Genomic DNA, 15977 nt, shown 5'->3' on the forward strand with positions numbered 1-15977 from the left:
GAATTTGAGCATCACGACTTCAACATTTACCTCACTCTTACGCACTTCCTCCAGCTGCCGCCCTCACGCATCGAGATAGCGAGTACCTTATTACTTGCTACATCAAATCGAACCCCGAGAACTGGAATCGACCCACACTGGGTTTAAACCGCGCGCTGCAACCCACCTCTATCATTCCGTCGTCATACGACTTTGATCTTGGAAACTCAAGCTCTCGCGCCTCGGGACAGACAAACATCATCTCTACAAGCTTCTCTCTCTCCGCCTTGTGACACGTTCTCACCTCCCAAACCAGCCTGCTCTCGTCACCAATCGCATCGCAATCATGAAGATTCTCACAAAGGAAGAGGAGGAGGCGCATTACTCGGCCGTCCTTAAGGGTGGCTTCATTGGAGGCAGTCTTGGTCTCACAGTCGGTCTTGGAGGTGTTTTCCTTGCCTCAAGGCGATACCCTGCTTTCCGCGGCCTCACTCTTCCCTTCAGGACCTTCCTCGTCACATCTGCCGGTACTTTCGGCGCCATCATCAACGCCGATCGCTGGTCCATGGATTTCCAGAAGAAGCAGAACCCCATGAACTTCTATGAGGACCAGACCCAGCGCGCGCAGCAAATTGTTCGCGAGAACCAGACCGCAATGGAGCGGTTCATGGAGTACGGAAAGGAGAACCGCTACTCAATCGTCTTCGTCTCATGGCTGGCTTCCATGGGTGTTGCCTTTGCCATGGTCAGCCGCTCGCCCATGAACACAGCCAACAAGGTTGTCCAGGCTCGTGTGTACGCACAGGGTCTTACTCTTGCGGTTCTCATCATCTCTGCAATCTTTGAGGTGAATGACGCCAAGAAGGGTGAGGGTCGCTGGCAGACCGTCATGGTCGTCGACCCCAACGATCCCGAACACAAGCGTCTTATCGAGAAGAAGATCCACAAGGAGGAGTATGAGGGCCAGGACCTCTGGAAGGGTAAGTTTCACATACGATTCTCCGAGAAAGACCACGAGGCTAATTTGTGCAATAGATATGGTTGCTGCTGAAGAGCGACGATTGGCCGAAAAGAAGCAAGCCCAAGGGAGTAAGGCCTAAATGAGCCTCTGCCTCTGGAGCGATAACCCTACCTTATTCAAAATCATTCCGCATCACACAATAATCCTGAGCCGTTTATCTTCTAATATTGCGTTGAACCGAATCGATTGAGCTTATCTGGCGAACGGAGGAAAATTGTACACATACGGTGGCAAGAGAAGGAGTTTCACGAAGCGTCGAGCCAAGGAGCAAATGGAGGCCATTGTTATATGACAGTCTATAGAGCAAAAAATGTTCGTTTGTGTTTTTCTACATGAGCTCTCATCCATTCCGTGGAAGACATGATGACCTGAAGATTATTTGGGGGTAGCCTTTGGCTGGAACTTCAAATTGCTTCCATTGTACCATAGTTAGCCATGCCTACAGCATATCACCTACACAACCTGTACACGCCAAATTTAGAAACTCAGAAAAGATGATCCAGCATCTGAAATTTCTCTATACTGGGTAAACAAAAGATCTACACCGTCGACTCCCTGCTAGCCCCCTCGTCAAGGATCCAGTTACCGTCCCATAACAACAAATCAATTAGTAAAACACACTGTGATATATCCAAAAAGAGCTGCAACGTCTTACGATTACACTTCGATGGTGAAGTGACTAATCTGCGAGTAATACGCATGAACAGCCAGCTCTAGCAGCATAACATCGCCAAACACCTCGCTTCCATCAAACCCTCCAATAATGATGAGCCGGCTGTCATACAGCACCGTCCCGTGATAGCCACGGCCCGAAGGCGCTTTTCCATAGACCTTGCGCCTGTCCCATGTCATCGTAACCAGGTTCAGGAGTAAGACGTCGTTGGAATACTCGCTTCCGTCGTGTCCGCCGATAACGAAGAGATATGAGCCGACTATTGTGGCCGTATGTGACAGGCGACGAAAAGCAACGGGTATGGCCACAGCTTTCCACACTTGTGCGTCAACATCGTATACCCATACGTCGTCAAAGCATTCACCGCCATCTGAACCACCAAAAATGATGAGTTTGCTGCCCACCATATTGGCAGTGTGGTAGCCCCTTGCTTTGGGTCGGTAATCTTTGGTCCCAGGACTCGCCTTGTCGGAACTTGAGACCAACCGCCACGACATCTTGTTGACATCGGCAACGTCCAATCGCCAGATATCATTCAAGGCCCGGACGCCATCACCGCCACCAAAAACGTATAGACCGTTCTTGTACAGACAAGCAGTATGCGCTCTTCGCTTTGAGGGCATCTTATCTCCTATAATCTTCGGCTTTGTCCACCGGAAGTTTGTTGTATCCAAAACATAAACATCGTTGTAGTACTCCGGACCGTCGCCCCCACCAAACACGATAAGCTTCTTGCCAACAGCAGTGCACGTCATGGCCCTCAGAGGAACAGGTATATCGCCAACGACATAAGGTATAGTCCAATGAAAGGAATCCGCATCCAGCACATAGAGATCGTTGAAGCACGTTCTTGAGTCGCAGCCGCCAAATACATATACGTTTGAACCAATGATAGTTGTTGTATGTGCTCGCAACGAGGTGTGAGAAGCGCCTGACACGGGTGCCCTGGACCAGTACATACCCGATGCGGGAGCCACGTCGACTTTGGGAGATGTTTTTGGGTCCGGAAGTAAGGGGTATGGCGTGTATTCCTCATGGAATGTGCGGGATCTATGCGATCCGTATCGTGCGGCTGCTTGTGCGGTTGTCCGACTGGTTATGGCGGATGTCGACCGTGAAGCGGTAGGCCGCCGCGTACGTCTGTCTCCTTCGCTCGACGCATCCCCGGCGTTGTTTGATAAAGCAGGCGGTGGTTTGTAGGTCGCTGTTTTCGAGGTCGTGGAGGTTCCCTGTGAGGCGGTTTGTGATGCGGATTGGGAGCGTTGTCGGATGGAAAGATCCGAGGGTTTCCGGCGATTCGCTTGTATGCTTTTGCTGGCGAGATGGCCTGGTGTATGACTCCTTGGCAAGGGCATCTGATCGCTTGACTCGTCATCGTCGTCGGAATCGTCGTCGACAAAGCTCTGCCCTCGCATTGGGGCTGCTGGAGCTGGTGATCTCTGCTGTGGTTGAGCACCTCTTGTCTTGAGAAGTGACTTATCGGGAGACCTCCGTGGATCCGCCATGACTTCGTATGCTCTTCCTCATTGCCCGTAGACGAGATCTTGAGCTTGTGACTTGGACCGGGCGAGGTGGGGGAAGAGATGAGCAGGAGTGGAGGGCAAAGACCACTTTATACGTGTACAAGTGGACAGAGACAATGAAAGAAAAAGCAATCAATTAGGAACAGTTTTCATTTGGTGATGCGCCAAAACAGTAAAGCGAGGAGAGGGCAGACGAGCTGTAGACGGTGACAATGGCAGCAAAGGAATGATCCATATGTCAAAGCCCAAGTACCAAGGTAGGGTCATTCATGCAACGTTAGAGCTGCCCAGGGTCGGCTTTGGCAGTTGGTCTTCCTTCTGTCGAGTCCAAGCACCCGAGTACCTCTTAGCGATTGCAGCCCTGAATCTAGAGCGCTCTTAGTAAGACCTGGCCCCTATGGCTAGTTGTGGGGGGCGTCAGGGATAGTGGAGGTGTCGTGAGCGTGGAGCAGGTACCCTATTTGTCTGCGTGCTCTCTGACCTCATAGCCCAGAACGGAAAGGGACCCCCGATAGTTGTTAGTGCATCTAGGGTGACATCTAACATCTCTTTTAGACGACCCAATCGAGGAATTTTTCTATGTACAGATACACTCAAAGTGATTGATCTCATTTTGACGATTGATCTTTACCCGTAGCAGGCAGCTACAAACATTTTCAAATTCGCATGTTATTCACTGCTACCTGGTGATAGTTTGAGCGGTAAGGCAACACCACAAATATATGCAGGAGAAGAATCTTTTCTCGTACAACCTCGCATGCTTCCTTCCTTCCTTCCTTCCATCTTCACCTCAACTCATCTCTTACATCCGCTCGCTCTCTTCATAAAGCATGCACTCATTTTTATAGTTGTGCCATTTGCTCCGATATTTTATCTTTCATTACTCTTCCTTGGGTAGTAAGCGTCTCTCAGGAAATATCACTCCACCAAAAACATCAACGCTATGAATGAGCAACCAGACGCTCCGATGGGTGACGTCTCCCCAGGCCATGAGCATGCGGAGCTCATAGCTGATGCAAGCAACATCGAAACTTCCACCGATGATGGAGAGCGGGCTTCGAAGCGAGTTAAGATGAACGACTCGATCCCCGCTGAGTCAGTTCCCGGAGAAGGTCTGCATGATGCGCCTGCAAGCAAGGAGAACGGAAACGTGACAAATGGTGACAAGGAGAATTTGACTGAGGAGCAAAACCCAGACTCCAAGCCGGAACATGTTGACGGGCGTATCAAGGGAATTGCTCCCATTAAGAAAGAGTGAGTTCATTCAAGCCCTGATGCACACAAGAGAGGCTGACACTTCCTGAATAGGTATCTCGTCGACTTGTCAACATTCAAGGATATATCTACTGATGTTGTGAATGACGACGATGCAGCCGAGGCGCGCGGTACTGCCGACAATGAGGGCCAAGGCGACAACCGAAAGGCGGGTAAGGGAAAGAAGGACAAGAAGGACAAGAAGAAAAAGGGCCAAAACACAGAGCGTGACTTTGGCAAGTTCGACGACGCTTTTCGCCTCTGCAATAGCCGAGCATTCTACCCCGAGTTTTCCCCCAGGGAATGTAGGTTTGGTGATCGCTGCAACCTTTCACACGATCTTCGCAAGTATCTCGAGGAGGGACGCCGAGGCGACGTTGAGACCTTTGAGGGCAAATGTCCTGTGTTTGAGGCCCACGGCCATTGCCCTGCAGGCTGGAAGTGCCGCTTTGTCAAAAGCCACATGAAGGAGATCGAGCATGAGGATGGAAGAAAGGAGTTGGTGCTTATCAGCACTTCTGCTAACGGTGGCGAGAATGGCGAGCCTGCAGATGAGGGATCGGAGGAGAAGCGACCCGCCATCTACAACGTCGTCGGCATTGACAAGAAGATCGCCCTCAACCGCAAGCGGACCGATTTCACACAGTCTGAACAGTACATCGGTTGGCTTAATAAAGAGGCCAAACTGAGCGAGGAGTTCATGAACCGTCGTAAGAACCAGTCCGACGAGGGAATCGAGGATCTTCGTGCCCGCTATATCGATCCTCCTTTCAAGCCTTCTGAGAAGCGTCGCCTTTATTTCGGTGCCGAGACACCCACCCTGGCACCTCTCACTACACAAGGAAACCTTCCTTTCCGTCGACTTTGTGTCGAGCTTGGCGCTCAGCTTACCTACTCTGAAATGGTTCTAAGTATGCCCCTGATCCAAGGAACAAAGGCAGACTGGACGCTCGTCAAGGCCCACGAGTCTGAGATCACCCCTCCCAAGTTCAACCCTGGCTCTGTTCCTATCTTTGACAACTATAACCACTCCAAGGACATCAAGTTTGGTGCTCAGATTTCTGGAAACAATCACTGGGTTGTCACGAAGGCTGCTGATGTTCTAAACCGCTTCTGCCCCCACCTTCGTCTCATCGACCTCAACTGCGGGTGTCCCATTGACATGGTTTTCAAGTCTGGTGGCGGGTCAGCACTTCTCGAGAACTCTGGCAAACTTGAGCGCATGATTCGAGGCATGAACGCTGTGTCGGGAGAGGTTCCTATCACTGCCAAGATCCGCACTGGCATTCGAAACTCTCGCCCTACAGCCACCCAGCTCATTGGAAAACTGGCGTTTGGTGCACGAGAACACAGGGAACGCCTTGGTGCTCCTGGATGTGCAGCCCTCACTCTTCACGGTCGCAGCCGCGAACAGCGCTATACCAAGAAGGCCGACTGGGGCTACATCAGCGAGTGTGCTGCTCTCATCAAGACTTACAACAAGGAGAAGGATTCTCTAACTGATACAATTGCTGAGCCCGACGCTAGTAGCCTCCCGAACGCCAAGGACGGCCGTATGTACTTCCTCGGCAATGGTGACTGTTACTCTCACGTCGAGTATTACGAACATATCGAGAAGGCTCGTGTTGATACCGTCATGATTGGTCGCGGTGCTCTCATCAAGCCCTGGCTGTTTGAAGAGATTGAGAAGGGCCAGTATCTCGACAAGTCATCCAGTGAGCGTCTCCGCTACATTGAGAAATTCGTGCGCTACGGCCTCGACGCCTGGGGTTCAGATGAGCTTGGCATCGGCTTCACTCGCCGTTTCCTCCTTGAGTGGCTTAGCTTTGCCCACCGTTACGTTCCTATTGGCTTGCTTGAGCGTCTCCCTCCTGACCTCAACGACCGCCCTCCCGCATATGAGGGCCGAGACGAGATGGAGACCCTCATGGCGTCGAGCAACTTCAGGGACTGGATCAAAATCAGGTACGTTGCGGTTCATCACCATCTTAGGTAGACCAGAGTGCTAACGATATGTGTTTATAGTGAGATGTTCCTTGGTCCTGTCCACCCAACATTCAAGTTCCAACCCAAGCACAAGTCCAATTCGTACGAGGCTGAGGGTTAATGGAGAAAGGAAAACAGAGACCGGCGTACAAAAATGTAAAATAAAAGTTGAAGGTGATTTGGAGTTTATTTTGGTTGACATCTTTGTCATATGGGGGAGGTGGTCTGGCTACGGGATGACATGGCACGATGTATATGCATTCGAATGTCCGGGTTCCATTTACGGAGGGCTTATTAGTGGACAGGGAGTTATAACTCCGAGACCTGTTCACACAAATGGGTGCGACTAGTGTCAACATAGACACTACGCATGTAAATACCAAGCTAACAGCAGTGAAGAGATTCTCACACATACTACCAGATGACTTCCAACTAACGTGTTGCTTCGTTTGAAACTGCTCAAAGCTCTTATTCAAGTCTTTGACTTCGTTGACATGCCGATTATACATGGGCGCGCAGCGTTGTTCAAGTCCCTGTAGGAGGCATAAACGATGTAATGATACATCATCGTTCTCGGCTAGGTATTGGAGTAACTGAGGCTATACAGCCAGGCCCAGCTGGACATTCAAAGGTCGACACTTGAAGTCTCAAACCCCGAGCTCTTCTTTACGTCCTCAACATTGTTTCTAATCCAGTATGATCGTTGACCTCCAGCCGAAGGATGCATAAAGGTCACAACATCTCTTCCTGGGTCACATGCGGATTTCGCAAGCATCTGGTTTAGATTTGCACATCACCTTGCACATTAGAGACCATATCCAGGTAATTCATGTTCAATGTCACGAAAGACTGATCAAGCGTTATAATGGCTTGATAGTTGAATGTATATAACGTATATCTTTTCGGGATTATACCTCCCTGCTATCGCAAGACATGATGAACCCAAACGCTAGGAATTAATGCGTAAGAAAACACAACCACAACTCCGTGATGACTTTTGTAATCCAATCACCAAATGCACCCCGACCTATTCAAGACAGAATCGTACAGGCCTTCGTCCTCACATGGTATTATCGACGTTTCCAATGCGTTGCAAGCAAGTTCTATGAGTAAAAGTGGCTCCTCTGCATGCCGTCGGCTGAAGCATACTCCTTGCCGTCCTCGGGGCGTATAATTGAACTTGTCAGTGAGCTTGCGCGGCTGTTATCGCTAGGGGCGGCCTTGAGTTTCTTGGGCTCTTGCGCAGGACGCTTGATGACCTCGAGGTAGGTAGAGGGTAGATAACCTTGGCGGCCATCGCGAGCCCGACATTGCCACCACTCGCTAGGATTGCCGGATGGGTCATTTTTGTTGAGAACAGCGACAAGGTCGCCCTTACGAGCCTCAAGCTCCATGCCAGTGTTGGGCTGAGGGAGGAAGTCGAAAGTAAGTCTGCAGAACTCGAGCTTGGAGGGGTCGACGGGCTGCTGTGATTCGATGGCCTGGGCTTGGAGACGCTTCTGCTCCTGCTCTTGTGAGGCAGCAAGTGATCTAATCATCTTGGACATGAGATAAGGAATACCAAACGCGGCCAGGACAAAGAAAATGAGAGGCTTCCTGCTGGCCTTGGCAGGAAGAGGGTTGCCATCAGGGCCAATGCTGCGACCTTCAAAGCGAGCAAAGGCTGCCGGTGTGAGAGCAGTTGCATCAACAGGTGGTGGTCGACCGGTGATCTTGGCAATCAAAGTTCGGATCCATCGCATCAAAGTGAAGATGCCCAATACTGAACCCAAGGTATCTCTCAAGTTGCCGAATTGTTCAGCAACAGAGACCATTGCTACGAGATATTAGTAAACAGGCATGTGGACCAACGGGTGGGCAATGACTTACCAAAAAAGCTAGAGTGAGTGGCCATGTAAGTGCTTTCGAGCATCTGCGCAAAACCACCAAAGGCTGTGACAATACCCTCGAGCATCTGGAAAGTAGCTTGTGTGCTGTTGTTGAACGAGTTTGTCAAACTGTTTTGATCGCCAGGCATTCCCATACCACCACCGTACATGCCACCACCCATGCCGCCGTACATGCCTCCTCCATAACCACCATATCCTCCTCCGTACATGCTACCGTAGCCACCACTCATGCCTCCCATGCCACCCATTCCAAATCGCGAGTAGGGGCTGGAATAGGGCGACGAGTAGGCGCCGCCCATGGAGCCATATGGTGAGGAATTCATCCGGCTATAGTTGGCAGCGTTCTGATTGACGGTAGATGTAAGAGATGCAGGACGGTTAGGGACTGGAGGGGCGTCGGGTGAATCGATGGTCGATGCGGCTGAGGGAGAGATGGAAGGGACTGTGTCACTAGTAAGCAGCCGAGCGTTTAGAGGCGATGGATCAGGCGCAGGCGATTGACATGGAACGTGATAGAGAAGGAGTGGAAAATGAAGGAAGATGGAATTGATGATCGCGACTTACCAGCAGCAGTCGCAGCCGCGCCAGGTTGCTCCCAGGGCTTAGGCGGAGAGGCCATTGGATAGTGATGTGATAATGGGGATGTTGTCGTAGGGAGGAGATTAAGGCCGGGGCCGGACAATGAATTACCGGGCAGCGGTACCGTAATGCCAGGAGTCCTGTCTTCTAATCTGTTGAGCCTCTTTGAGGAGTTGACTCGGCCTGGCTGTATGGCACTCCTCGTGACGTTGGGTGGTGGACCTCGGGAAGTGTACCGGACGCAAGATCGGGGACTGACTCCGTGATTGTATGCAACCCCCAGTTAGCGTTCACACGGCGCGCGGGGGCAACGGAGTTGCCTCGGAATACGGGAAAAAAGTGCCGCCGTGAGCGCAGACGAATGATAAAAGGTCGAGTCGTCGCAGTGTTGAGAAGGATTGTGATGGCGACAGGCGTGGGCACGGAAAGATGAGATGCAAGAGCAAGGAGAGAGATGTCGCTAGATGGAGAAAAGCCGAGAAAGATTGAGTTGATTAGAGACAAAAATAGTGGACCCTGGGCCTGTGAACTGGAGGTAGGCGCGTCCAAGTTTAAGCAAGAAATCCGGGGGCGACACGAGATGGGGACTGAAAAGCAGGAGCCAGACCTCGGCAGGTTAGAGTCTGGGCCCCCGCCTGCCGCCTTCCTACCTAGGTACTCGTTATTTTTACCGTTTGAGGAAGTAAGAGTGCAGAGTGCTTGCCGCAAGTTGGGGATTCATGGTTGATTAAAGTTTGACATTATTTGTATTCTCTTAGGCCAACATGTTATGTATGATAGTATCAGTATCTCAATCATGCTAACTGTTAATTGCAGCCACTTTCCCTCATTTCGTCAGAAGCCGTTTGGCTTTGTCCGTTAGGTTAGCCGGTTGAAAACTTTCCATGTGACGCTGAGGCTTTCCCGTTTCGCCACGCCTTCGGTTTCCCCATCGAGTGATAGGTGATCTTATCAATTTTGCGTCAATAGAATGTATTTTTCTATGCCCCTCGTCATGATTTGAAGATAGGATGGTTGTGTATGAAAACTACCTACCTAGGTACCTATGGTTCGGTCTATACTTTGGCAACTACTTAGTCTAGAACCCATGTAATGAAGATGTTCTTGACATGGTCGTCGACTTGTACGACCTTGGAAAGTCGCTGTGGTATTTGAGTAACACATTACTGTCATTGCTCTCATGGGAGGGTTGATTATCATAGAGACAAGGCTGGCTATATACTGACGGAACAATTGAGAAGTAAAGATAGCTCCAAAGCCAACTAACGTCTGCTATCTAGGCATAAACACAACAACAACATATCACGACAGAAAAATGATCATCAAGTCCAGGCCTTATACGTAACCCATTTACCAAGAAACGAAACCTTGTGTGGTCCACAGACTCGATATGGACCTCAAAATCTCCAACGACCGTGAATATCGAGTCTAGCTCAGCCACTGTAGATGATCACCCTTCCCCTATGAAGAATCACCTATAAAAATATAGTCTCTTCAATGACAGTATCAATATCTGAGCATGCACCACTATACAACACAAACGCTAGGAGCTCTCAGGGTACTCGGCTATCATTTATCAACATGACCATCCCGCTGCAACAAGCACTAAGATCTTCGCCTTCAAATCAACAAGACGAGCAGTGTTAGTTGAGCTATTATGTATAGACTTCCAGGTGACTTAAAATGGACACGGTTGAATAAAAATGCGATCGAGGGAAGAAAGTGAGGGCCACGGCTACGGAACAACTCCAGAGCTCTCTGGGTATATACTGATCCTCATTCTTAGAGCCACCTTATAGAAACCGCCTCCAACTCAACTGCCTCTTTTCTCATATTAGACACGGTAACATGTAGTGTCCTACCACAAAAATGAAACAATCACCATCTGAAGACTCATCATCCCCTACATCAACATCACAAGCCCTTTTACACGCCAAACCCGAAAGATCGGTATTGGCCTTCACGGATCTCGCCTACCCAGACTCATTCTAGGACAAGTGACGAGGGTGTTAAACAGTTGGTCCAACACAAATGGAGACGCAGCCTAGACTTTTATCAAATTTTATTGTCTACACTATATAGATAGCCAGGCGTATGCGTACCGTGCATGCGCATGGCTGTATAGCTCGTCTACCTCATACCTGACGAAGATCCTGTCCTGTAGGTTGATCCAGACAACTTCCTAGTTGTTGTGATACGCTGTAAATCAATCCATTTTAATCAGACTCGTCAAACGCCTTTCCATGCTTGCTAAATCACGGACTTCCATGACCGTAGACCGAGTCACTCCGTTTCCGAATGAACACTGCATAAACAAAGAAACAAAACACCCTTTTAAACGCACAATATTACTCTTTCTTGAAAAGGAATCCGATCAATTCTTGGGCTCCACAAGGGTTGGTGCAATTCGCCTCTTTTTAGGCTCCTTGACGTCCTCTTTCTCGCTCTCGCTCGCTTCACGCTTGCTGCCCACCACGGTAGCATTGGCACTTCGGGGTGTTTCAGGAGGCGTAGTCAATGGCACACCCGTTACTTTGCCGGAGTTTGTCGCAGCAATGCCTGGAACGTTACCAGAAATAAGAGTTGGGTTAGTAACCACTCCAGCAGCAGGCACAGTGCTGGCCTGCGTAGTGATGGTGGCAATCGATGATGTCGAATTCGATCGCGCAGGAGACGACGGGCGCTGAGAAGCAACCGAAGCCGATTGAGGAGGGGAAGGCGCCGTGAATGAGCTCGCCGAGTTGCGATGTTGGTGATGTGAGCCATTGGGAAATGGTGAAGGTGGTGCAAACGCATTTGTTGGCGTGGGCAGAGGGGTACTCTGGTTGGATGAAGCAGCTGTTTGAGGTTTAGGAGGACCGACTTCGCCCTTGTAGATGTCGCCCAGTTCCCCAGCTGCGAATGATAGAGCAGAACAGAACCCGTCAGATGAGGAGATCATCAGGGTCAGACCATCGCTTGACCTATTTGATTTGTTAATAGGCCTCTAATCATATGAGTGGCAGTTCAACTTACCACGCCAAGTCAGTAAATGTAGCGCAATGCAAGTTGCTAACAACACAGATAGGAGTCTTTTGTTGTGTATCGTAAAGTAGAACCGAATCTTGTGTAGCCACTGCATAGACCATACGATAAGGAAGAGAAAAGGCCGGCTTGGGGCCCGGTGTGGTTGAAGCTGCATCTACACCCGATGGTTTGGTCTCAGATGTGTTCGCCGGTGGAGGGGGTGGTTCCATAATCGAAGGAGCCGGCGATGGCTTAGAAAGAGGCTCTGGAAGAGCTGGGATAGGCTCTTCCGAGGAAGATGTGTCAATGGTAATGTTCCGTGTCACTGGAGGAGACTGGCGCAGCGTGTAGAATATAGGAGAGCACTTGACCACAACGGATGGCTTCTTGTGGCCAGGCAGGTGAGCGATCGGGGGCTTGTTGATACCACCACGCGTGTAGATATAGACCGTGTTGATCACCTCATAGGTGGGCTTCGCATCTCTCTCAGCCTGGTGTTGGTTTTGGTATTGTCCGGATGGAGTCAGCAGCAAGCTACCGTCCGGTGTGAAAGTAAGTCGTCGAAAGAAGGATGTCAGGGTCTCGTTGGCGTAGAGGTTGGCACTCTTCATTCCCATACCACTGCTCATAGCTGAGGGTTTTGGAGAAGGATCCATGGGCATGACTGCAGGGAGCGGCATAGACGGCGCCGGCGATACAGATCGTCGAGAGGAAAACGAAGACCGGCGACTATGGCTGACGACACTCGGGGGGTTCATGGGAAGTGCAAACGAGGTGGGCGTGCCCGGCGCAGAAGGTACAGGTGACCCGATAGAAGGTGGGGGGTCGAGGACGGAGAGCGAAGAGCGATGGCCAAAGTCGGGAGGAGCGGGACTGCTGGAGGAGATTCGTCGGGGAGGAAGATCGGCTTTGATATGGCTGGCAAGTTTGGGAGGCTTGTCATCTACATTGAGAGTATATTGGCCATCCTTGGTCTTGAGAGAGTAGATGTGAACGGATCGATCGGATGACTGAGTCGCAATGTATTCATTAAGGGGATCCCAGGTAACGCCCTGGACATAATGACTGTGCTCGGCGATCTGGCGCACCAGGGAACCTATTCGTTGTGTTAGAGATTGCCGGGTATCGAATTGATTGTAATAGTCTGCTGACCTGTCTGAGCATTGTAGATTCGCGCAATGTTATCCATGCTACCGATCATGAAGTGCACACCGTCAGGAGACCAGGCTAGATCATAGATCTCTGCACCACTAGATCGACACATATGCTTCGCTCGCCATGACTCCTTGTCTTCTGGAGCATCGGAACCGAAGGCTGTTTGGGGTGTTTCGCTTGGTACCCAGAGAATTACATTGCCATCATCGCCTGCAGAGGCTAGAAGCTCGCCTGGAAAGAAGAATGTCAGCAACGAGCGGAAGGAAAAGAAACTGTTAGTATAGACCAACCCTTGGGTGCCCAACGAACAACGTTGACGGCCTGGTTGTGTTTGGAAAGAGTTGAAAGGTACTCGACCTTGCGGTCCTCGCCATCAACTTGGACCTTCCATATTCTGATGTGGTTGTCACCACCCGCTGTAGCTAAACGACCCTTTCCTGTGGGTTCGAAGTGAGCTGAATATACGGGGGCATTTTGGTCATGCCAATTGATGATGAGAGGAGCGGCTTTCATCGCGACGGTTCGTTTGGTTGATCAGGATACGATGGAAGCTGCATAGGTAGGGAGAGGCCTAGTGAGGCTGTGGGAGAAGAGACAAGAAGAGCTCAATTACTCCCACTGTTAAAGTATGAAGGTGAAGACGCGGAGTTGGAAGTTGAGAGAAGAAAAAGAAAATCAAGGACGAAAGTGGACTCTTTTTTTCTCTTTGGTAACTGGGTAGGTATTATCGATGGTATCGGCAGTGATGGATGAGAATCGGTAGCCCGGTAGTAGACTAATGGGCTCTGTAGTAGTAGAGTAACAACGGGTCAGGCAAGTTTGATGGTGGAGAGCTCCAGGCTGGAGCTGGTGTGGACCTTTTTAGAAGCCTTTGATTAGTAGTAAGCGAACTAAGGCGGATGCCAAGCTGTTTAGGTGCTGTACGAGCTAAGGGGGAGAAAGACAAAGTGAGATAGTAAAGTCGATAGACGAGTTGAGTGTTGGCTTTCGATTGATTGATTGATTGATTGCTTGCTTGCTTGCTTGCTTAGAATAAGAAAGGGGAGATGGAAAAGAAGCGAAAGTGAAGAAGGGGTGCAAGAAAAGAGGAGTCAACGGCACGATTGAGGTTTATTCCGACAACCTAATATCTTGGTGCTTTTAGGATTCTTACTCTGACACTTGCTGTAACCAATTCAAATCTCGGACACTCTCCCGTCATAGGAACAAGGCACGAGGCACAGAGCGTTTGGCCTATGCAGGGCGCTGTAGGTGGAAGTTTTTACTTCAAATTTAGTTGCATTTGCCTAGTAAAGTTGCGGCGGATGCGCGGGCGATCACATACATGGGCTAGCTAACGAGGGGACCTTGATCCAATAAAGAGCAGCGTAAAGGATGCATGTCACGAGGGGGAAAAGCAGGGCAATGCAATGCACTGTCAGGTACTCTAGCAGCCAGGCAAGTCGGGTCAGATTTAACGATGGGTCTCAGTGGACACACTGCCTACAGTCTCCGTACTTGGATCCAATCCAAACACAGTTGCGCCGCAGCCAAGCGCTGCACCAACGAGTTGTTAAACCTTGCTGAGTACAGACAGCATCACGATCCAGTGCCTCGCAAGGTATTTAAATATTTACTCGAACCTAACGCGTAGTCCCGCCTCTTCTGCCAGGATCATATCTGTAAACGGTTCCATTATCAGGCACTGACACAGGCTGAGGCATCCATCATACCTGCGGCAGGTAGTACCAAACCTGAAGAGGCGAGAGGCAACTCATGGGGGCCAAAGCTCACCAGCCCTGAAAGGAGGTGAGTATCGCAACACAAGACAAGGACTAGAAATACATTTACGAAACAAAAAAAATGATTTATCAAAAGGACTCAAACTTTAATGCCCCCTTGCTACTTATCCTGCCGCTGTTGCACTTTTATTGTCCTTTACTTCCGCCTTATGGAAGCTTCCGCAGGTATATATGGGAACATCCGATACAAAAGTACGGAAACCAGCCGCTGGAAACACAGAGGGACAAGACAAGACATATAAAACAAGTGTTTCGATTCCGGTTGGCTGCCTTTGTGACCATGATCCATGTTTCTTTTCTCTTACAGCACTGTACCTTGTGGCGTTTGCTATGAACCATAACACCCTTTTCAAAGACACTTGATTTCCCGAATACGTACTAACTAAAGTTCATCAAGTAAACAAAAGACTTGCTGTATATTAGCTCCGATCAGCGAGTTCTCGTATTACATTCGAGCCAACTGATGTCAGTCAAAATGAACGTGCTAACCAAGTGGGGGAATTTGCACGCCAGGAGAAACCAAAGACATGACCATCCATTACCAGCTGAGAATGTTGGATGTTACATACATGTTGGACTTGAATAGAAGAGCCAATCGGGTTATACAACTTGATCATCTGCGAGTTGCCAATGGCCTGAATTCCAATCACTATGGAGACCACAATGGGTCCTGCTATTCTGTTGTCAGAATCCTCTGGCAACGATTGATTTGTCTTGTACCAACAGTAAAAACGCAGCAGGGATAATAGCCAGGTCCACCCGTGTAAATTATTCTTTATACATGATACATACTTGTTCTCAGCTCTCAACTTTGAATCGTGACTCAGTGTTGCTTGGTCACTCTCGTCATTGTGAACTGTAATCTCGTTACCGTTGCTTTAAACCCCTACTTATGATAGGTGCAATAAGGCATTCTGCATCTCTTGGGCAGCTGTTTCCTGGTCAACCGCCTCTCCTTGGTTCGTTGAGGTAAGCAGTGGACTTATCATCCATGACTCTTTGATCAACACATGTAGCAATGCGTAGCGCCGAACACCCTGATTGTAAGAATTTCCCGTAGTAGTGTCGGATCTGATTCGATTAGCCGGCACGCAGTTAACGAGCTATGAGAACAAGGATAACAATGTTGAA

General features: G+C 49.7%; 6 protein-coding genes across 6 annotated transcripts; 3 read left to right on the plus strand and 3 right to left on the minus strand.

Moving 5' to 3' along the window:
* The first annotated feature begins 290 nt into the window (after positions 1-290).
* FGSG_00663 (uncharacterized protein) lies at positions 291-3439 on the plus strand. The gene is made up of 2 exons (XM_011318056.1): positions 291-959; positions 1015-3439. The coding sequence occupies exons 1-2, from the start codon at positions 326-328 to the stop codon at positions 1077-1079; spliced, it is 699 nt and encodes a 232-aa protein (XP_011316358.1). The 5' UTR covers positions 291-325; the 3' UTR covers positions 1080-3439.
* Positions 1658-3178, minus strand: FGSG_00664 (uncharacterized protein; the record flags this gene model as incomplete). Its single annotated transcript, XM_011318057.1, has 1 exon — positions 1658-3178. The coding sequence occupies one exon, from the start codon at positions 3176-3178 to the stop codon at positions 1658-1660; it is 1521 nt and encodes a 506-aa protein (XP_011316359.1).
* A 724-nt stretch (positions 3440-4163) lies between the features above and the next one.
* On the plus strand, positions 4164-6557 carry FGSG_00665 (uncharacterized protein; the record flags this gene model as incomplete). The annotated part of the gene is made up of 3 exons (XM_011318058.1): positions 4164-4450; positions 4505-6415; positions 6476-6557. The coding sequence occupies 3 exons, from the start codon at positions 4164-4166 to the stop codon at positions 6555-6557; spliced, it is 2280 nt and encodes a 759-aa protein (XP_011316360.1).
* Positions 6558-7394: 837 nt separating this feature from the next.
* Positions 7395-8944, minus strand: FGSG_00666 (uncharacterized protein; the record flags this gene model as incomplete). The annotated part of the gene is made up of 3 exons (XM_011318059.1): positions 7395-8252; positions 8306-8767; positions 8890-8944. The coding sequence occupies 3 exons, from the start codon at positions 8942-8944 to the stop codon at positions 7540-7542; spliced, it is 1230 nt and encodes a 409-aa protein (XP_011316361.1). The 3' UTR covers positions 7395-7539.
* A 2334-nt stretch (positions 8945-11278) lies between these two features.
* FGSG_00667 (uncharacterized protein) lies at positions 11279-13578 on the minus strand (the record flags this gene model as incomplete). The annotated part of the gene is made up of 4 exons (XM_011318060.1): positions 11279-11867; positions 11920-13006; positions 13063-13296; positions 13356-13578. 4 exons carry the CDS (start codon positions 13576-13578, stop codon positions 11279-11281), a joined length of 2133 nt encoding a protein of 710 aa, XP_011316362.1.
* A 946-nt stretch (positions 13579-14524) lies between these two features.
* On the plus strand, positions 14525-14857 carry FGSG_00668 (uncharacterized protein; the record flags this gene model as incomplete). Its single annotated transcript, XM_011318061.1, has 2 exons — positions 14525-14665; positions 14699-14857. The coding sequence occupies 2 exons, from the start codon at positions 14525-14527 to the stop codon at positions 14855-14857; spliced, it is 300 nt and encodes a 99-aa protein (XP_011316363.1).
* Positions 14858-15977: the final 1120 nt, after the last annotated feature.

The sequence above is a fragment of the Fusarium graminearum genome, chromosome 1 (genome assembly GCF_000240135.3).
Source record: "Fusarium graminearum PH-1 chromosome 1, whole genome shotgun sequence".
NCBI classification, from domain to species: Eukaryota; Fungi; Ascomycota; class Sordariomycetes; order Hypocreales; family Nectriaceae; genus Fusarium; species Fusarium graminearum.